The sequence below is a fragment of the Phlebotomus argentipes genome, unplaced genomic scaffold, assembly GCF_947086385.1.
Source record: "Phlebotomus argentipes unplaced genomic scaffold, Phlebotomus argentipes genome assembly contig_2, whole genome shotgun sequence".
Taxonomy (NCBI): Eukaryota; Metazoa; Arthropoda; class Insecta; order Diptera; family Psychodidae; genus Phlebotomus; species Phlebotomus argentipes.
In genome coordinates, this window is record NW_026776162.1 from 4148269 (window position 1) to 4171233 (window position 22965).

Genomic DNA, 22965 nt, shown 5'->3' on the forward strand with positions numbered 1-22965 from the left:
GGATGAGTTTTGCTTGTTCCATGTTAAAAAATATCTCTAATCTTTTCGCGCGCTCTCTTCTGACCTTCTTGCAGTAGAGTGGACACGCGAGTTACTCTGTGGCGAGCCACTTGAAGCGCTGGCGCTTGGCGGAGTCGCGTGGGAGGGCGAGAACCCACTTGCGGAGGCCCGTGAGAAGGACGCAGCTGATGACAAGGAGGGCGCCGAGGAGGGAATAGACGTTGGGCACCTCGTGGAAGAAGATCACCTGCCAGAAGAAGGCGAACACGATGTCGGCGCTCCGGGCGATGGCCACGGGGCCCGCCTGCTCCATCTGCAGCGAGAGTGTGAGCAGAATCTGGCCCAGGAAGCTGAAGAGGGCCAGCGCGACCACGAGAAGGCGATCAGTGCCGCACGGCGGGAGGCACAGCGAGCCGATCGTCCACGAGACGATGGCGGTGTAGGCGAGTCCGAAGGCGCCGAAATTGGTCATGATCACGGAGAAGTGGAGCCCCTTGAGGGCGCGCAAGAGGACGTAGGCGTTAGCACCGAAGAGCGTGGACGAGAGGGCGGCCACGGGCCCCCACAGGTCGTAGCTGGCGTCCGGGAGGGAGTCGTCCGTGAGGCTGGGCACCGTGTCGCCGAAGATGGCGGGCGGACGCGTGATGAGGACAACGCCGATGAGGGTGAGTAGCACGGTGATGATGTTGAAGGGGCCACAGGGCTCCTTGAGGAAGAGCCGGGCGAAGATGGCCACGAAGACGGGCGTGGAGAAGATGATCACAGATGCGTCGGCGAGCGGCATGTGGCGGAATGCGTAGAAGCTGAGCATGAGTCCTGTGGTGCCGACGAAGCACCGACAGAGGAGAATTATTCGCTTCCCCTCGGGAAAGATGGGCGTCTGTCGCTGGATCAGTATGGGAATGGTGGGCAGGAGAACTCCGACGAAACTGTGGAGAAAAGATGTGAAGTTACTCTCCGCGTGGCTGGCTGGGAATATAACTGTCTCTCACCGAAATGACGCCAGTTCCATGGGATTTATCTCCACCAGTCCCTTCACAATCACCGAACAGAGAGAGAAGAAGAGAGAAGACAGCGTGGCGAGGAGAATGCCCAGGTATGGACAGGAGCACCGGAAGATGGACATGAGACGCCTCCGAGAGTGTCTCAGAGAGCCTCCGTCGACAAGTTGCTGCAACTCCAAGTGTTCAGGCATCTTTGGCGACTCTATAAGCAAAATCTACCACACAAACTGTCCTCAAGGTCCACACTGAGATACCGTGAGATGACCAACAATCCTCTGTGGAGACATGATTAGCTCGTCACGGAAAAACTCCGCCCGATTTCTCACTGAGTGTTTGATTACTTAGGATTTTTGGGAGTCGTCGAGTGTAAATGTCACTTTTCTTCAGCCGGGAGGGGTGAAGATGATCAGCAGAGCCTCAAGACAGACTTTTCCGGAACTACTGGGCTGAGATGTGCGCATGCGGAGGGTCGAGTGAAATCCCTGAGATTTCAGTTGGCACTTTTGGCGGGAAATTGAAATTCAAGTGGATTTTTTTTAACGTACAAACACCCTCTCAATTCCTGAGCGATCGCTCTGATATCACAGAATTCTTCTTATTCCTCGAAGCTTTATCTCGAATCTGCAAGTTATCTCAGTGGATGCTGCAAAAATTTATCTTAAAAGAAATGCTCCACATTGAAAGGCAAATTTCTGCAGAAATTCGGGGGCAATTTTCCTAAATCATAGAGAAACGGTGGTTTTTACGGAATCTCTTGTCGCGCGCATTTTCCGCAATTCCATACTCACCGTGAATGCGCGAATCTAAAGGGTAAATTGCCGACTAGTCGATAATTATCGAATTATAATTGGAGGACAGAGAAGAAAAGCACAGACACAAGGAGATGTTACAAAAGGCATGATTTTGAATATTTATTTCTCTCCTTCATTCTTTTCTCATTTTATTTATTGCTGAAATGTGTGACTCGAATCAAGTTGCGCATCGTCATTTAAAAATTTTATTACCTATTTTGTTGTTTTCCTATAATAATAATTGGTAATTCATTCCTTTATGATTAATTTTTAATAATTACTTTTCATCTTTTTTTTTTCTTCTTTCATCATCGAAGGACGTCTTTTATAAATGTGGCGAGATAATAAAGATAAGAAATTGTGTAGTGTTTTGAGTGGTTGGGTTTTCTTGTCTTAATCTTTGATAATTTTTTCTCAAGTTCTTCTCCATTTTTTTCTCTCTCTCTCACTATATGCTAATTAATAAGGAGTATAGAGGATGGGAAGATTCCTTTTTTTTACAGAACTTAAAATTATGTACTATATAATTTCCTCTCAACAATTCCTTGATTACGCTCTATAATCTTGTTCCATAATTTTCTTGGTTGGATTTAGGGATTGTTTAATCTCATGTGAGTGCATTTTACTTAGGGATATAAAAATTATTTGATTCCTTTACGTGGTAACTATGCTATTTGATAATGTTAAAAAATCATTTTTTCTATATAATAATTATCTCGTTTTCTTGTTTTTCTTTTGTCTTTAGGATGCGATCGAGCATTGATTTCCTTTATATTCACTTGCCCTAAGTATTTTTTTTAGTTAGAATAGTATTCACTTTTTTATTATCGTATTTTTCATCTCATATTTTTTTTTTACTTTTCGTCCTATAAAACAATAAATTAACTAATATATTGTAGGTGATTTCATTGCAAATCGTATTGCTTCTTTGATTATAAATGTCGAATTATGTGCAATTAACTATATTTAATTACTTTCATTAGCCATATTTTTTGTGGAGTCATCATTTTATCCTCTCTTTTTTTTATGTCAATTTGTTAAGTAGCACTTTTGGTGAAAGAAGAATAACATTGCAATGATAATTCATTTTCTTCTCATTTTTTTTTCTGGGTAAATATCGTTCTTGTTTTGTTCTTCTTTTCAAAAAATTGTTCTTATTTTATTATAAGAAAAAGAAAGGAAAAATCTCTCTGCGCTACGATACGAACATTTTCACCGCAATTTCTTAACGTCTTCTCACCTGCTTTCATGCAATTCTATTTTATTTCATCAGCTCTCTATCGAATTGTTTTGTCCATTGTTTATCTAAGAATGATTATACAGAGATTCCCACAATTGTCCCAATGATTATCTGTTTAGATAAACAGTTGCGCAATCATGAGTGTCACCATAGGGTTAAAATGATCGAGACGACAAAATGTGTGAATTGATCTTTTCTCCTCGTACGAAGTATAGTTAAACACAATTAATTGCATAAATTGATTAACAATACAAGTTTTAATACTAAAAAACTAATAGAGATCAGAGTAAAAATAATTTTCATTGATTTACCTAAGAATTAATAATATCTACGATTCGTCATTACTTAAGTATTAATGCTTTTCAATTTTTTTTTCTTTCACTTTTTGATATTAGATTACAATACAATTTAAATATTTCTTTATGTATAATTTATATAAGGTATTTTTTTTTAATGAATATCTTGAATGGCAGTTGTTGCACTTTGGTAATTTTCATTATCTATTTTTCCTCCCTCTTAAATTAAGTCAATAAATTTTTAACTATAACAAGTGTTTTGTGAGGTTCTTCAGTGATTTATGTAAACATAATGAATTTATATCTGCTTTAAGTACATTGTTTTTTTTTGTTAGTGTTGGGTTATTTGAGAAATGCAGCTGATTGGCTCTAATAATTCTTTTTTTATCCTACTGAAAATATCTACATTTTATTATCCTCACAAATCGTGAGTTATTATGTTTTTTTCTTGTCTAAAGAACACTTTCACTTCTAGAGCTATTCTCTGACTTCTAAGTGATCCCTAAATATTTTTTCCTTACATGTTATATTTTTCTACAATTTTTTTCCTAGAAGTGGATTAAAATGTAGGTAAATAATGTATATTTTATTGGACACTGGCTTGATTATTGAGAAATTAGGGTTCCTGGAAGAACAATTTCTAATGTTTTCTGGTAGACTTTATCAGAGTTGATAATCCTAGACGAGATGATTTTCGATAAATTTTATATATGGGGAAAATCTTCTATACTCGCGTATTTACATGAAACCTCTTGTTATATTATTTCCCAAAATAAAATACACAAGAAGTTAGTCAAATGAGTGGTTTTTTTTATCGTTTTGTCTTCTGTAAAAGGATGCGATGGAAAACCGTTAATGTTTTTGCCTTACCTAGCAAATGAACACCTTGGAATTTCATGGCAGTTAATTGGTTTAAATGAAACATTCATGGTAATATTTCAAGTTTTTTTTTATGGGAAAATGATTGTTTTTCCGTTCCAATGGCGGCAGTTGAATTGTGTGATGTTGAAGAAAGAAGGAAAATCCACGAGTCAATCAATTGCATTTCTCAAGATGCTGCCTATAGGTTGTTAGTTTGGTATTTCATCTATTTATCCGTTTAGATTTCGAATGTCAATTCAGAGTGTGACGAGCTCTTCTGGACGGCGGTGACTGCGCGGCTCCTCTCTCCTGAACACTGTACAAATAAGGGGATTTCATGTATCACCAAAGGTGAGAAGATGATCGTCAATTCTTCCCGTCCTCGGGCTGATTCCTCGCTCTCCTCATGTCTTAGGGATTTCGGATTATGTATATAGTAGTTCGGTAAATACAATAGGTAGATATATAAGAAATCGAATGTGGTGCCTATACACACAGCGCGCAATGGAAGAATGCTGAAGGTGCGCGTCGCAACGGCGACGGCTACTCCCAGTATCACGCATCCTGGATCTCACCCTTAATGCCGGGCACTCGATGGTGTTGGTTGTGACCGAGTCGCGTGGAGAGGTCCTGCATGATGTCGCGAAATATCAGAGTGTCTATATTTTCGCCCAGCATGTACAGAAGGAACCAATCGCCCATCTTCGAGCGTCTCACAATTGTTTCAATGGCATCCCGACGAACTAACCTGAAATCACGTGAGAGAAAGCGAACGTTAAGAGGCATTCTAGTCGCACATTCACTCTCCATTTACCTAAACCGTAGTCGTAGCAAATAAACACGCATTCGGGGTGAGAAGATAATCACCACGCGGTACATTACCGTGAGGGTGGTGAGAATAGTGAGAATGATGAACCAGAACCAGAGAAAAATGTATATTTTCTCATTGACCACATTCAAGGGCAATATGCAAATTGCATCGTGTTTTTCCACCTTTCAGAGAGAGAGAGATAAATAAACACATTGAAATATTTATAACTGCAATATTCTATAGTGCATAAAGACGAAAATATCAGACACACAATTGCATATGAAAGTATGAGGGAAAATTAAGAAGTGAGTCAGGGTCGTTAGTGCAGAGTGAATGAGTACAGAAAGTGGGTAGAAAGTATTTTAATTGTTCCTTGAATGTGCAAGAGTGTTGGCGAATTTATTGCTCACCTCACCGCCACTGCCGTACTTGTAAAATGTACATTTGGTCATTCGGGGGAAAATGTAGATCATCGGATCAACGCGATCCTCCTGATCCTCTTGCATGTGAGCGATCACCTCTAAGCCGAATTTCAGGAATTCTCCATCGAAGAATTTGTTCATTAGAAACATTTGTCCTGTGGTGAGAGCAAAAGAGATGTTATTGAATCAGAGTTGTCGATTTTCTACACTTGAGAAGAGAGATTAGAGTATATTCTTTTTCATCAGCATCTTCTCTATACTATAGCTTCATCTCTTCTCTGTTCTCAACTCTGATCACAATTTAAACAATTTTGCGTAATAGACTTAAGAAAAGGCCAAAAATGCTTATTTATCGCTGACGGCAGATAGAAAATTTACGGCGTTAGAAAATATAGTAAAAAAAATTTAGTGCACCGAAACTGGGGCCGAAGAAATTGGCATCTTGATAGTCTCACCTATGACATTAATTAGAGCTAACAGTTCGCAGAGGAAGTATCGATACGCCCACCAGTTGTGATAACGCAAGTTGTCCCACAGGTAGTCGATTAGGAGCTTCTTCTTCTGCTTCTTCTCAATTTCTGAGCAGATCCCAATATCTAGGTCCATCATTAGAGCGTGTATCTTGCCACCCTCCCACGATTTCCATAGCCATCGTGGTGTGTAAAACAGGATAGCCTGAAAAACATAAAGCACATTTCCACACTCAGTGTCGTGTTTGTAAATAAATTGCGCGATATGGGAATGTCTACTAATTTATTCACTAATTTGTTTTCCATTTTGACCGCAGAAAAATACATATGTGCATGTGTGTATATATGCGGAAAATTCAAACGCTCGTAAATTTTCTCCACTTTTCGAGAAAACACAAGAATCAATGGTGGTGGCGGAGTGAAAATTCATTGACCTCATCTGATTGTCTTCACGGAGGAGCACTTTTGCTGATTTCCTCCGAGACTTTGCCCGAAAAGTTTACAAAAAGCTCTATTTGTTGTCTGTCATATTTGCCGCCCACAGAAATTGCGGTGAAAGCGCCTTATAGGCTGTCTCGCTCTCTACTTTGCACACATAACGAAATTTTTAAGTAATTCGGCACTGTATGTGTTTTTTTTCCCACTCAACCTTGGCTTAACACATAACAATTACCAACAATTGTTAATAATTTTATGTTCATAATGTGAATTATTAATCCAGTTTTGTGGATAATTATTTAAATTTTATGGAGATTTTACACGCTTTCAAGTATATACAAAAGTTATTTCTTTTGTACTTCTTTTTCACCCATAGATCATGCACGGTGGCTTTGGAGGATTTTCCACCACACTAGAAATATCAACATTTCCCCCATTTACAGCTCCTGGGCGCAGAGGAATAAGTACTACATTGAATTTATGGCTGAGATAATGTGCATATTTAGTTTCATAAGCAATTGAATCATCTGTTGTGGCGAAAATGATATAAACAGAGGAGAAATATGTGTTAGGAATTTTTTTTTGAACTTTGGAAATGGAAAGTAAAACGCGATTTATCATCTGAAATCTGCATAGCATCTCTATTGTGTCAACACAACATTGTATTAATATGTATTTTCTCACGGAAAATTTATATCATCTTCGCTGAAAGCTAATATTTTCTTATAAAATGTTTTCTTATTCATTTTGAGTGATTTAATGAGACTCGTGAAATATAGACGACAAGGCTGTTTTTGTAGATCTCCGTTAAATAGCCTATCAGTTTCCCTTGACAAATGTTGATGGAAACCAAACGTGCTTTCATCCGAGAAACCACTGAAATTGTAGATATTTTTCTTTTGAATAAATTCAATTAAGACAAAATAGCGTTGGACGTTGCGCGTGAAAATATAATTTTGATGAAGTCTTCCTGTCGTCTTTTTGATAAATTATACAAGAACATTTATTACTGAGCCCGAAACATAATCCAAGAATGAAGGATTTGCTGAGAACTCTTCGCCTCACTGAGGGATCACATGAAATGTGGTATTCTTTACACTAAACAAATTTCTGGTTGAAAATAGATATAATAAAAACCGTGAGATATTTCAAAAATCCCACAGAGAAATTTTCTGCAGGAAATAATTGTACGAAGGCGAGTTGGAGAAGGTTTCTCAGATTGCTCAATTGATCATGCTTTTTGGTGTGATAAATAAATTAGGTTGCTCAAACACGTGTTGGAGGCATTCATTTTGTGAAATTGTACGTAATGTGTGTGATATATTCATAAGTTGTGTTTGCATTTTTCTGCATTCTCCGGGAGTTGTGGGTAAAAAGTGTCGAATGTTGGGTGCAATTTATTTCCCTATCTTCATCTCTGGGGAACTTTATTACAAACAATCGTGGCGGCTATTTTTGGCTCCAACTGCAAATTTCAATATTTCCTCTCCTATAGCGAGACAGGTGTATGAGGAAGCCTGCGAGAGTGCCATCAGCACACAGTCGCGCAAGTTCTCATGTGGCTGTGCCGGGGTTCAATTGAGAAATACGGAAAAATCTCTTTTATTGTGGAAAATAAAAGATATACACGGAGTGTTGAAATGTGGGTGAGCGCCAAGATGTGAAACTCTGGCTTCGCGAAGGGGCGGCAATGGAAGTTTCACTATGTGTGAAGGAGTGAGAATTTGGTGGAAAAAAGCTAAACAAAAACACTTGCTGAGCTAATTTTGGTTTATTTTTAAATTATTTTTATATTTCAATTAGACCAAATGATTCCAGGCGCGCACTCGGAGGCGGTGCGAACTGGCTCGCCTGAGGAATGATTGAAAGCAGTGGTGGTTAAATTACACGGAATCTTTCTAATTAGTTCGCCACGTAATTAAATAATATTTTCCTTTTCCAATTATTACAAGCTGTATTTCACACGAGTAATATTGAAATTAACACTTTTGAATTTCCTTCCATAACTGAGTTTCCTTGATAATCTTGAAATCTTTGATCAAATAAAAATTTATACCACATATTTCCATCACATGCTTAATTGTTAATTACTATGCATCTTATTTACATGTAATTAAAAACATGACGTGTACATAAAATATAAACGTGAAATGAGTTTTAACAGCAGTGATTGAAAGAGTGAATTTACGATTAGTCATAAAGAAGTTTCTTCGGCTGAATCCAGAAATGAGACTGTTACAGAGCGATGTCTTCGACTCATGGAGGAACATGAAAGAGGAGGAAAAAGTCAGGAGGAGTGAGCTGATAAATCACCGTCACCATCCAAAGTTATAATTGAATTCTTAGATTGTTGAGGTCGGTGTGCATTTCTGCAGAGTCACTGAATGGCGGGGAAAAGCTGAGAAAGTGCATAAATTTGCACTGGTTGTGAATTTCTCTCAATGGCTCAGTTGTGGACAGACTGAGGAGGGTCTAAAAATAGTGGCTAAATTTAATAATTTTATGGAGTGCAGCGGTTGCATGGATAGCCGCTGATGCGCTTTTGCGGGAAGAGCCGAGAGAGACTCCAATATTTCTTTGAAAACATTGCGCAAACCGCTTACAACCGCACAATCACATTGCAGATTGAACCAGATGCTGCAAGAGAGAGGCAGGATTTTTTTCCTGGCGAGAGGAAAGCCCTCAATGGAACGAAGGGGAGCATTTGAATATAGTGGAAAACAGTTATGCGCATGTTGAGATGATAGTGAAAATAAATGACGACATTCTGGTAGTGGAAAACGCTATTGAATCTGGGACTGATGAATCTCATAAACAATAAATAAATGATCCGAGTTTTTCAATTCAATACACTGTCCATGTACACCAACGCAGTGCGTTTGTGGGAGTTTCAGTCAGGAAAATTGAAAATTCCAACTATATCAATTGCTTGATGGGACATTATTTATCCCCCAGTATTTGACAGAAAAAAATATATAAATTAACTTTCCCTATAGGTTTTTATGAAAAAAGCCAATTTTCCCAGTATAGTTGGACGTTTGGGATGTTTGATCTAATTTCCACGAAATCCCACACAGTCAATGGAATTTTCTCTCATGTGATTCGTCATTCTCCTTTCTCCTCCAAACTTTACACATGAATAGTAAAATAATCGACACCAAATGGTCATCATAAAAGAACGTAAAAGTATACAATATTCCAAACAAAATAATACAGAAGAAATATTGGGAAAACACAAACAAAAGTGTATTACAAGTTCTTGTACAAACTTTCACCCAATGATGCCTTTTTTTTCATCATCTTGTGATTGATTTCGTGTGAAATTTACATTGGAAAAAAGGCAGCACAGAGATGTGAAAAACTTTCACATTTGAGTCAGAACATCTGAGATAGTCGATCGACGATCGTCAGATTTCAAAACTGCTCTGCACATTGCGAGAGTTGTGTGCGGTTCTCCCAATTCTAAAAATAATAAGAATATCATTTTATGCTTCACAATTTACTCGCGTGACTTCCCCATCGAGAATTTCTCCACGAGCTCTCTTCATCGTCATTTCCAGAAAAGCCACTACAATGGCCTCAACTTGGCACATTTCTGCCCCACTTAGATTTTTTTCTCTCTCTCTCTCTCTCCCTCAGCCATGTGCAATTTGAGAGGCCATATCGCGTGAAAATTGAGAATTCCGAGGCGCCGAGTGTCTTCAGACCACTAAACTTTTTATCCGCCAGATCATCGAGATGATTAACGCAGTTGCCTACTCAATGGAGATCACATAAAACGTCCGCCTCGATAGTCCTCACATTGGGGCTCAATCATCGAGGATGATGATCTTGTTAAACAACGTGATGCCGCCACTGTTAATTTGCTGACACACCAAATGGTCCGGAACGATTTATTAATATCATTCCTCTCCCGTGTGGATCATCTCTTTATCGTACAGGGACTATCGTAAATTATGCACAATTTGGGCGTGGGTGTTGATTGGACAAGCTTTTCATCTCCAACATTCGACAAAAATCCACCTCCATATCGCACGAACGTATGATTGCTCAAAAAAAAGGAGCACTTCAAACGCGGGGTCAATCATCGGAGGTGTTTGAAAAGAAAACAATTCAATTGGATTTTAAAGGAAACGCACATGTAATGCGCATTTAGTAATACATTTTAAGCCGTAACTTCTTGTGACTTCAATTACTTCCTATTTGAAGCAAATATTTTAAAATAAGTTTCATTTGTTCATTGGAGAAACAAAGTATTCTTCTTTCACTGCAAATTCAACTGTGAATATAAAATTTTACGAGAAGTACAATGTTGAAGTGCATTTTCATAACAAATAGACTTGTGAAAACTACATTTCACATTTAATAATGTCACAGCTGATTTCAGCAATAAAGCGCAAGTTTATTATTGGAATATACATTGCAAGGAATATTAATTATTTCATTCATTAGATAAAGGTGATAAAGTGTATAGAGTTATCGAAAAATTACACCAATTGCCTGAAATCAGACAATGTATTAATAATATAATTTAACATAATTTTCTGGTCTTCATTGTAATTTGATTTCATATCGCCCAATACATTTAAACACATATGCATTATGTATTCCCAATGTATATAGTGTCGGTGAAAAAAACAGGATATTTCCATAATCTCTTGCGAGAGTGTTCTATGCGAAAATCTGTGCAATGGCAATACAATATGTGCATAATGCAGGTTGTCGGGGTCATTTTTCACCCGGAAAACTCTATTGTTGTAACATGAAGAATGAATGGCCGCAGAAACTGTGAGCATAAATTACATCAATTTCCCCAGAAAATAATGATGATGAGATTGCCCAGAAAGATCACAAAATATGCATGAGCGAATCACAATTGATCACTCCCAGTGTCCATTACACATCTCTCATTTGCTGGTGGCTCATGTTTGTGTCCGGGGGTGAGTGATTTCTGTCCTTGGAACCGTTTCTGCCGAGTTAGGCGAAAAGATGCTGCTCCTCACGGGAAAACCCAGGGGAGAGTGTGTCTGCATAGATTTATTTATTGGTGGAAATTTCAGTTTGCATGGCGAGATGGGGAAAGCTCCATCTCTTGTGACCGTGATGGGAAAAAATTGATGGATGCGGACTGTCTTTGGAGCTTCTGCGAGCTTCTTCTGTGTGTGTGTGTGTGCGCGCGTGGAGGGCGACAAAATGTGGGGTGGATGATGTAAGAATTTTCGCGTGCAAGTCACCCTGCTAAATCAATCTCAACACCCTCTTTTTGCTGCCCATGTCGCGGGTGTTAAGTGGAAGCGTAGGTGTGGTGGAGAGTCAAGAAAAGTGCATTCACTGGGCAAAAGAGTGTGAAACAGTCTTGTGAGATTGTGTGAGAGGAGAGAACGGATATCTCGTCATAGTCTTATATTCATAAAGAATACCAAACAGAAAACATTCTGGCCATTTGCCAAATTTCCCGTTTGTCTTTTCAGAATTAGTCGGATATCTCGAAAGTATTGTGAGATGGTGTGTGCGCAAATCTTTTCCACTTTCTCAATCGCTCCCCTTCTCTCTTCTCCATGGCTTTTACAGATATCACGAAGGGGGTGATAACTAATTCAATACACGACACATAACATTTGGCACTCAGTGCACAATTTTCACGACACTCCTCGCTTTGTACTGTTTTGTAATCGCTATGAAAATTTAAATTTTGGAGATTTTGGAGGATCAAGTGTTGTCTGTCTGGTAGACAAAATCATTTTCTTGCGAAAATGGCATTCAATGGAATACAAAATGTAAATTTTCACAAATTGTTGCCTAAGTGTAACTGTAAACATGACGGTTAGTAAATATGTAAATCGGAATTCATATTCTGAGTAATTTTTCCTCCACGAGCGTGCAAATGCTAAAATACAGTCAATTTTCTTAAAGACTTCGAGCCTGAGAAATCCAGTTATCATCCTTCGGCTCTAGAATGTATGATGCAGGCAATTTTATTTTCTTCTCAAGTGTATACTAATCGATGATTGAAAGAGGACAATTGGCCATTCTTCTCTTCAATGTTTTTCCCTTGACACACCTCCATTGAGAAAAGGCAAAATCTCGCTTTCCTCTCTATACTGCAAGTAAAACTTTGATTTCTTTTTCACGCCACGAAGAGTGTTGGAAAATTTGCAATATTGCTGAATCTGCGGCAAATCCCTGCTGGAATAAAATCACTCAGTGAGCGAGTATCGTGAGGCCACCATATGTGTTCTCATGGGTTGGAAAGTGAAAATGTTTTCTATTGCCAACCCAATATTGAGCACCTCAAGTTTTTGTGCTCGTTATGATGATGGGAAATTTATTGAAGTGCATCAATTAACCCTGTTTTGGCGGAAGTTTTCACTTTTCTCCACTGTAATATATAATGGGCAAATGGGTGTGGGCCTTACGAAATGCATTTTTGAATGTTTTCCAGTCACAAACAGGAACATGGGCATAATTTTCACAGGCGGTTCAGTCATCAGGCACTCACACTTTTTCAGTCCTATATGGGGGCCATTGTCTCCTGCTGGAAAATGATTTGCATATAAACGGTCAGGTGGAATTCACGGAACTTTTCCCATTTTCGACTATACCTCCTTATCTTGGTGAGATTTAACGAATTTCTTTCTGGAAATACTTTGCAAGGTACTTGCGAGGCACAATGAATGACTTGGCAGGAAAAAAACGTCACTTATGGTCTGGGTTCCGTCCTCCTCTTTGTCCTCTTCCGCAAGACTCAACTCACTTCCATGAGCATTCCAGGTAACTTCCAAGTGGTACATATTCTTATGCTGATTGCAATTGAAATGTATGGCGGCAATGGAGCGGAGAGTATAAAATTCCTGTCTCAATTCACTCCATGGCTATTTTTAAGTTCTCTGCATAGAGAGAAAATGAGGAAACCTTTCATTCTCCTACTTTCCTTTACGATTTTTGCACTTTGCCGCACGAGAAGAATGCTAAGGCGTGAATTACACATGTGTTCAATTTGTCTCGAAATTTTTCATCTGGCTCGCCCTCCAAGAGATGTGTTGGAGTCTATTATTAAAATAATTTATGCGTCTGTATTTTTTCGGCATTTTTCAAATATAAACTCAGCCATTAAACACCAATCAATGTGCCAACAGGCTTTGTCCATTGCCTTTTGCATGTTTCTCTCAATTGATATTATTTTCTTTTTGGAGCGATTTTTCACTTGGGTTGAAGTGGCATTTTTTGTTCAGTCTCGAAGGACGGAAAAACAAACCACCGAAATTCTAAGAGTGTGACTTGGACAAAAACCAAAAGCACCGATTTTTCACACTGATTTGCCCGCCAACTGACGGGAAAAACCACTTCTCAATGTTCCAAACTGAAATTTAGGCATGAATTTTTTCCAGGTAATGTGGAAAATAATTTTAAGCAACCCCTTGAAATGTACTTTTGGATATATGCAATTAGTAATTTCCTGACTCAGACTCACAAACGTTAAAGTCTAAGTAATTTCATTGAGACTAAAATGTATCTTGCAATATAGCTTATTCAATAGCTTTCCTTGGCATTTAACTTAGTGTACAATCGATGAGTAATTGTGGTTCTAGGAAATTCATGATGAAACATTTCGAAAACTTCCCGAAATTTTCCCCAAAATCATCATTTCGTGCGACCCAGAAGATTTCTGTGGGAGGAATTTTCCTTGGACGATTGAGGAAAAGCACGTGGTCGGTGCGGAATTAAAAATTATGGATAAAAATTCATAATAGTAGCAGTGTATGATTGACGTGTATATGATTAATTCTGTGCGGGGTCATCTGTTTCTCTAAAAGCCGCCTTGTGCTACAGATGAGCCACAGACGCAATGCTATATAGTGAGACTCTCTGGGTGTGGGGGGAATTTTTTCGGGTGGAAAGGCAATCTTGGCACTGATTCACGCTAAAAGTCACGATTCTGGGGCCAAGAAGCCAAGAGACTGTCTGACACTGAGGATTATAAATATGGGAAAGGGGGAGGACAGAGATAGTGTGCAATTTTGCCATGTCACTGGGCATTTGGTGAGGGTTTACCTGAAAAAACAAACAGAAGCAGACCCACTGGTAGTATTTGTGGTCCTTGCGATCGTTGGTCTTGTTCTCTGAATTCCCAATGCCTGGATACGCCGTCTCGCTTCCCACCTTCTTGCGGAAGTAACTCCTGAGGCTGTATGTGGAATGGATCCAGCAGTACGTGTTGAGGACATCCTCAGGGATGTCTTTCGTGTGGATGCAGTCGATGGGGTTTCCCACATATTGGCGCGTGGTGACGATGAGGGAGAATGCCATGAGCAACATCACGGTGATGGAGTAGTGGAGCCGAAATACAGGTGAATCGATGTTGATATGGCTGACTTTGATAAGGTTCTTGAGTCCACGGAAGATATCTAACATGTTTCTATGTCTTTCTAGGGTGTTACACGATTCTTGAGGTGTCTCCCTCCTCCCTGATCAATTGGACGTGAGACGACAATTTTCACCATAAATTGTCACATCCTCCATGAGGTTGACAATGGTTCGGAACACTCTCAGCGGGTGGCGGACTGTCCGCACGGTGTTCACAAGGCACTTTATTAATATTCATTGCCCAGGGATAAAAAAAACGGGGATGTTCAAAGCGGCACTTCAGATTCCTGTCGCCTCATTCTTGTCACAGCGACCATTCATGAGTTGTGGTCCTTTTAGCATGGTACTTTGGGCACTTTAGTGTCTACTCACTGAGCGTTCAGTCAACAACAAATATGATAAGGCACTCAATGTCTCTCATTGTGTCTGTCTATCAAATTTCCATGGTTCTGTATAAAAGTGCAAGGCAACTTTTTGGCGTCTTCGCGGTGATATGTTCAGAATTCCCGGGTCACTACTCAGCCGCTGGCGATGGTAATTGTCTATGGCAGTCGAGGAAATTGGAATACATGCTGAATTTCCGGGGGCATCTCGCGCAAAAAGTGCGTACCTTTCCGCCACACTTTTCCCCAAGACTCGCACTCTCACTTGTGTTGATTAAATTGCAACATATATATTGTAAATTTAGACATTCCCGGCAATTTTGTACAGTGTTTATGTATTCCACAGCGTCGTTGCTTCACATATTGTTTGCCGGATGATTATGATTCCCCAGCACCTCGTCTTCCTTACACGTGAAAGAGGCACGCACACTCAATCTGGCCACGCAGAAAAATGCTCGGTGTAAGAGTGTGTTATATTAAACACGGGAAAATTAGTGTAAGGTTAATAGGTTGAGCACTCATCGCCTCCTCAAGGTATTAGCACTTTTTCACACATTTTCGATTATAATTTAGATGAGAATGGAGGAGGGGCGGGTTCGCCAAATCTCGCTGGAGCTCTCTTGGCACATCAAAAAATATACATATTTTTGCTCTGCACAAGATTTCCTGGCAAAGCGGCAGGAGAACTTTCTGGCTGACACTTTAATTTTTAATTCACATCACAATCACGCTTTTTTGCAGGGGCGAAATATTGTGGCGATAAGTGCAGCTGAAAGAGCTCTCTCCCGTGCTCTCCACCCCAGTGGGTTGGCGAGGAATGCTCTCGGACTCCGGCAGAAAGCTTAGCAAGACCTTGCGAATGGGGTGTGTGCTGATGGGCTGAGGAGGAAATTTAGTGGACGTGGTTTTTTCTGGTGCGGTCTTTGGTAAAAACTCTCAAAATATGCAATGAATTTGTGAGTTAGTCGTGTATGATGACGGTAATTTGGTCAACCATGGGGATCAGTGTAATGGGCTTCCCGTTGGCCTAATGAAGTGTGAGAGGTCACTGAAGAGGCGCCTGTCTCTGTGCCCTCCGACAGGCTCCTCCTTGGGCAAGGTACTGGGTGGACTGTAGCGTGAACTATACACTGATTGGTGTGGCTGAGCAGAAAAAGCGCCTCACGCTGGGTACCGCATAACGATGTAAGCACCGCGACGCCAAATTTAACACTGACCGAATGGCATCAGACGCTGCGACTGACTATGAGATTCTCTTTGGGTTTTGTTGGGTGAATCCACGGCACGCCGCTGTGTGTTATATTATGTACAAATTTTCCAACTCTATGACGGAAGAGGAGAGTGAGTGAGACGGCAGGAAGGCTCTTCGGTCAATGATGTCGTAGAGCATGGTGTGTGAGCCTCATGTGATTTTCCCTCATTCTCTCGGCTCACTTACACCAAGCCAGCCATTTTCCGCGATTAGCCAGACCCTTCCGCTTCCCCACGAGCCACCGACTCACCGTCTCGCGGGCTGGGGAGCTCCGTGATCTCACAATGCGGAAGATCTTCCGCACAGCCGAGACACACGAGATCGCTGAGATACTTGATTCCCACGCGATCCTCGTGCCTCAATGGCTAATATTGGCATTTTTGCGTGGTTAACAACTCAATAAAAAATCAACCGCAAAACATAATAAACCAATAACAACATTTTGGGGTGGTTGGGAAAAGAAATTTTCCGCATGATGCTTTGGTGAATTGATATCTATTCCGAGAAGACAATGGATATAATTTATTGTGTGCAAATATTGAGTTGATTTTGGAATGTGATTGAAACCGGAATTATCATAAAATGCCAAAATTATAGTCAATTTTTGTTCACTGATAAATTTTACACTGAAAATTTGTTTAATATATTTTATTTAACACCAAATGCAGTGTAAAATCACACAAACACCAGGCGTCTCCATCCGACTCAATGGAGGCGCCTGGTTGTTTCAATCTTTCCAGTTGATTTCACACTCATTGTATGAATAAATGTATAAATTTTTCAATTAAACGCAACAATGAATTTTGAATACTCGTGTGTTTTGGGTAAATACTTAGATATATATTCTTATAAGGAGAATTTAATATAAATTAACACTTTGCGCTTCATTAGAATAAATTTCTCAGAATAATAATCCCAATTTATTCTCTTTTAGCTCATAAAATCCTTTGTCTTCCTACAGAATTTGAAATAATTTATAACATGATGCATTGCATACGAAAAAAAACAACTCGTAATTTAAAGAATTTGCTATCAAAGAGAGAATGTGTTTTGAAACTCAACAACTTCCACATTTGTTTAAAGTTTAAATAAATTGATCCGTCTGCTTCGTCAAACATTGCAGGCTTCTCTTTTGGGAATTTCACTCAACCTCGCTTGTGGGTGATATTTCTCCGCCATATTGGGGGATCATTCATGGAAATAGCCATAAAAGTGAGGAGAGAAAAGAATGATGGTAACAAAAACCGGAGAATGGACGCATCGTGAAATAAATTTTTTTCTTTCAATGGGTGTTCTTTTTCTTGTCCAAATAAATTGTACACTTTGTTTGTTATGATTCAACATTGGCTTCTGCTGCCAGTCAAATAATTCTCGGAATATTGACAGTTTGGGCAGCGTGAAGTGTGAAAAAAGGCGATCTCGTGTTTCGATATTCGTAAAATATGATTATGATTGGTTATTTGAGCATTGCAGGGAAAATTTCTCACAATGCAATTTTGCCCAGATTATCGAATGATGTGCGCCACCCTTTAGCGATTTGCATGAGGGCTGCGCGGATTGTCATCGTGAGATGGGGGATGTTCGTGAAAATTCAGTGGAAAATCCATCTTCAATATTTCTGGTATTCATTCGCCTTGCATCCCAATGAAATATTCTCTCTGTTTATTTTATGAGGATAGTTGGTGCTGCTTTTTCCTTTGACCCGAATAGACATTCCGTCTCACTCGGAGTGTGAGAAACATACAAAATTTGTGTATACATATCAATAATTTTTATAGTGGGGACATTTGTCATATTTTCCCACCACCCAGACACTCATTCGCAAAGCCTCTTTTCCTCGGCTTCATCCCGATGCCCAGAAAGATGGAGAGCTGTGTTATGATTTGTGACGATCGCTACATGACTATTAATTCACGCCGGAGGCGTCAAGAGAATATTTTTAATTGATTTCAGAGGAAGAGTGTTCTTGGGCGCAAAGTGCCACGTTTATGAGGGGCTCTGTGAATATGGAGGTTTGTGCCAAAACACGCCTCCAACATCATGAGCTTTGATCATTGACGACACGTGACAATATTTCCAACAGAAATCACGACCCGACACTGAAACAGGTGCAAAATGTAGTGTGAAACAATATTTGAAATGAGGTGTATAATAAACATTATTTTAATGATAAGTGAATTTGAATTCATCTAATATTCAATGGAATTTTTCAAAGAAAGAATGACTGATAAAACCAAAAATATTTATAATGCAGAGACGATTTTGCAAATATAAATGAGATGGAAAAATATTCATACATAATCTGATTTCTATGTCATGAAATTTAAGACGATCGATAGTTTGCTCAATGTGCAACATATTGCAGTCATAATTGAGCACTTGAATTTTATATTTTCCAAGTGAGAATACTTTTAAGAATTGCAATGTCAAAATTATCCAATTTCCCCACAGAAATTCTTCTGCTCGTCCTCGCGTCGTTCCATCTCATGCAATATTCAAGGAAAATCGTGACTCACCTGGAAGAAAAGCGTGAAAGCGACCCACTGATAGTATTTTGTGTGCTTTATTGTCACATTGGCGCGCGACTGTGAGTTGTCGACACCCGGAAATGGCACCTCTGATCCCTGTTTCTTGTTGAAGGCATCAGCCACTGTATATGTTGAGTGTATCCAGCAGTATGTGTTCAAAACATCCTCCGGGATGTCCCTGGAAAATCACAGAAAAAAAACATCACATTAGACTCGCCACAAATCGTTACATTTCCGTTGGCGCGGCATTTGAACGGCGGCAAAGTTGCGCGCAGAGCGAGGAAAAGCTCACGCAGCGACGGAAAAAGTGCTTAAGCACGGGCATTCACCTTGTATGAACGCAGTCTATTGGATTTCCCACGTACTGCCTCGTTGTAACGGCTATGGAGAAGGTTACTAACAAAATTACAGTGGCGTTGGTGTGAAGTCGGAAAACTGCAGAGTCCACTTTCACATGATTCACCTTAATTATCGTTGATTCAGGTTGGTGGATATTGTTGTTTTTTGGCCACAGTGCACACACCATTGCCGCGTGAAGAATGGGTCCAGACAATGCAAGAAAATAGTGGAAGAGATGGGAAACATGTTAGCATTTTTGGCACAGAGTATCCATTTGGTTTTTGCATCTCTCTTCGCTCACACATCAACAGACAGAAATAAGAGGAATCTTCCCTTAATTCTGTGAATAATTACATAAATTAAGGATATAAATCAAAAAGTGCAACGAAAAAAAAACCCTCTTTCCGCTCTTGCAGCACATCTTTTTTCCATTCACCACGTCTCCGTGGAGGTGATTTGCAGGAAGCGAAAGAGAGTTTGCGAGTAACAATTCAAAATCACTCAAAAATGGCGAGTTAAATCAAATTGCATTCCATCAATCATACCATAAAAGTATTCTCATATGTATTTTACCTCCTGTTCTTACGCTCATTCGGTAAAAAATAGAAATACGTGAGGTGGATAAAACTGAAGTGAACCATTTGTGAATATAGGTAGAATTTGAGAATAACATCGCGAGTGTTTAAATTGTGAATTGAGCTAAAGTGAAATTTCTGCAATTAGCGAAATTGACCAACATTAGCCGAGTGTAGAAGAAATTTCTCAAAACAATTCATATAATAATACTGCGCCTACCGAATATTCAAATGAAAAAAAAAGAACGAATTAGACAAATGAGTAGCTTAACTAATAATATTTTATCTCTATACAAATTTTCAATGTACTTTTAAAAATCAACTGGTAGGTTTAGTGTTAAGAGATAAGTGTGTTTGCTCTATTTTGCTGTGGGTGTAAGTCTGAAGTGTCTTAAATACTCGATATTTTGAGACAAAATGCCATGAATTTCTCTGTCGTATTATCCCATTATTTGTACTTTAAGCGAGTGTACAGATATAAAAGAGAAAAAATGCGATTAGTGAAGAAAATCTGAATCGAAAATCCACTCACCGAAGATCTACTCACTTGCATGAAGGCATAGACACCGCGGAGAAATTCCATATTGGATGACACACTCGGGGATCTCCTTTGACCCCCACGACCCCGCTTGAGGTATGATGGAATGCTTTCTGTGAGATGTGATTTTAATTTCTGCGAAATTGGTCTGCAACGAGATGAAGAGAGAACACACACCCAGAGGGCGAATGAATTGCATTTTCTCCATGAAAAATTCGTAATACAAAAGTTATATATAGGTGCATGAGAAGAAGTAGAGTCGCATATTTGATTAATGCACTTTTCAGTGCTGGGACATTTTGGATAAAGGTGTCAGTTTACTGCACATGCTTGAATAAGTGCAAAATTAATGTTATTATTCTTGTCAGTCAACTGGAAGCTCGCTTTTTATTTGAATGGACAACTGCTGGTGATTGGATTGTATTATTTCGACTATTGTCGCGTGATATAGCGTGATTATAAATACTGAAATAGATGACTAATTAGCCAGAATGATAGTGTCTTTTGGCCATTCTTCCCTACCCTGTCATTGCTTAGTTTCAGCCTTAAGAGTGTTTGGCGTGTTGTATTGTGAAGCTCTTCTTCTGTGTTTATACATAACATCCTTAAAGCATTCTATTGAGCGAAAACTCCACGCTATTGTCCACAGTCTCAGCAGTAAATGATTTGCAAAAAGAGTTTATTTCCCCTCCGGAGATTGGGAGAAAGGAAGTGCGAAATAGTGGTGGAAAATATTTCTGAAAGAATTCTTGTGCACTGTTCTGGAGAGTGACTCTTAGTAGAATGTAGCAAATGAACCAGAATTATGCTGCCAAAGGATTGATAAAGGAATCTGCTCGCAATAAAAGCACGTCTTACCTTAATGAAAGTACATTTGCGAGATAGACTTTGACGGAATTATTGAAACTTCATTAGTGTGATTTATTGAATCACCAAATATAATTTATTTTAACACCAATGCAGTCATGCAGAATTGTCGATCATTTTGGCGAATTAAATTACTGCAATTCTGTCTGATGTTGTACAAACAGAGTGTGATGGAACCACATAAGCCCTATTACAAATATTGTCCACCCGGCGCCTCCATCTCGATGGAGTGTGTCAATTGAAATATCATAATTAATAAATTAGAGGGCAAATATTTGATGACTTTTTTTGTGTGTGTGTGTGTGACGAAAAGCGCAAATTCATGTATATTTTCCAGATAAATTGCACAAAATGTCGAAAACGAGCAGAATAAATCATGATTAGCGCAGAATTTTTTGCACACATTCAAATACTTTCACCCGGCGCCTCCATCTCGTGCCACTGAAAATTCCCTGCAGCACGAAATATCACAATTCTCTCAGCAAATTAATAGTTTACAGCCTCTTTAGCTGGGGGATTTTATGACTCTATATTTCAGTGAATGTTAATTTTTAAAAACATTCCGTTTTCACTACCCATGGGTCTTGAGCGAAATTTTATAAGAGTTTCTGTGTTTGCTCGAGCGATATTCTTTCATTATTTGCGCGCTCTCCTTCTCTGGTCGAAAACACTCAAAACGGGTGCACCACGGGTGCTGATGCAAATAAAATAGGAACAAAATTCCCATAAAAAATCTCCTGATGTCACTCGTGCCTTTTTGGAATAGTTCTCCCTTCTCAAACCGCTATATTTTCGGTATAGTGTGCTTTATAGACCCACCCAAAAGACACGGAATGGTGATTCGAGACAGAGAAATTTATTGTCATTCTTGTATCTTGGTCACTGTGCCTCATTTTATTTTCAAAAAGAAAGAGAAAGAAAAAACGGAAAGGCCCCAGAATATGTATGACCAAATGACAGCGAAATATTACATTTCAAGCTCTAAATGGTCAAATGACTTAAAATTTAAATCGCAAATTTTATTGGCCGGAGTTTGAGGGCTCGTCACGATGTGTGCTGAATTAGTGGCATATTGGGGGGTGTGGAAGATGATGACATTTATTCTTCAACGTCATCAATTTGGCGGCACAATTGCACGCATTCAAGAGGCGGACGGAAATTGTGAACAACACTCGCGACATTTATTTGGATGGAGCTCACGAATTTCGCAGCAGATGATAGTTTTTTTTACCCTCGAACGCCTTCTCGTTCTCGACGTGAGGATGGTTTGAGAAATTACGCCCTGAGGTGAAAAGGAAACTGCAAAGGGTGCTTCATTGAAGATTGGACAGTTCTTCGCGACTTTATACATAATTATGATTTTGAAAAAAATATATTTAAACTAGAGTTTTTACGCAATTTAAATTAATTGAACTGTTAGTGGCCAAAAAGACAGCAATATCTCTGCTTGTACTCCATTTCAGCGAGTGAGTAGCCTCTTTGACGAGGCTCATTGAAGAGCTTTAAGAGGAATTTCTGGTGACACTTGTGTGGCTCCTTCAGTCGCCACTTTCTGAATCTGAAGATGATTCCTTTTAAATTCATATCACTGGCTCCGAAGTGAGATTGTGGCCCAAATGGTGTGATGTCTGGAGGTCTGAATGTTCTCCCCACTAATCCTTTATGTGTGGAATCCCCTGTGGCCATATAAGAGACATCGCACGGTGTGATTTTGACAAAAATTAGGCTTTTTATGTGTTTGATTTACTTTGGAAAGCGCCATGGCTTGGGCGGTCTCCAGGCTTTT

At 39.4% G+C, this 22965-nt stretch overlaps 2 protein-coding genes across 4 annotated transcripts in view; both read right to left on the reverse strand.

Moving 5' to 3' along the window:
- Window positions 1-45: 45 nt before the first annotated feature.
- On the reverse strand, window positions 46-1583 carry LOC132264603 (solute carrier family 35 member G1). The gene is made up of 2 exons (XM_059764855.1): window positions 993-1583; window positions 46-929 (listed from the first exon to the last, which is right to left on the reverse strand). Exons 1-2 carry the CDS (start codon window positions 1193-1195, stop codon window positions 92-94), a joined length of 1041 nt encoding a protein of 346 aa, XP_059620838.1. The 5' UTR covers window positions 1196-1583; the 3' UTR covers window positions 46-91.
- A 193-nt stretch (window positions 1584-1776) lies between these two features.
- The window catches only part of LOC132264757 (innexin shaking-B), a 41820-nt gene continuing 20631 nt past the window's right edge, over window positions 1777-22965 (reverse strand). Inside the window, exons 3-9 of one of the 3 annotated variants that reach the window (XM_059765068.1) lie at window positions 20307-20460; window positions 19190-19323; window positions 18849-19038; window positions 5881-6100; window positions 5414-5580; window positions 5007-5185; window positions 1777-4940 (exon numbers count right to left, since the gene is read on the reverse strand). In XM_059765068.1, coding sequence (XP_059621051.1) covers window positions 4748-4940; window positions 5007-5185; window positions 5414-5580; window positions 5881-6100; window positions 18849-19038; window positions 19190-19323; window positions 20307-20460 — 1237 coding nt within the window. In that variant the 3' untranslated portion in view covers window positions 1777-4747. Of the gene's footprint in view, window positions 4941-5006; window positions 5186-5413; window positions 5581-5880; window positions 6101-14385; window positions 14746-18848; window positions 19039-19189; window positions 19324-20306; window positions 20461-22965 lie in introns of those variants that run through there. The other 2 variants (XM_059765069.1, XM_059765070.1) reach the window with 2 other exon arrangements.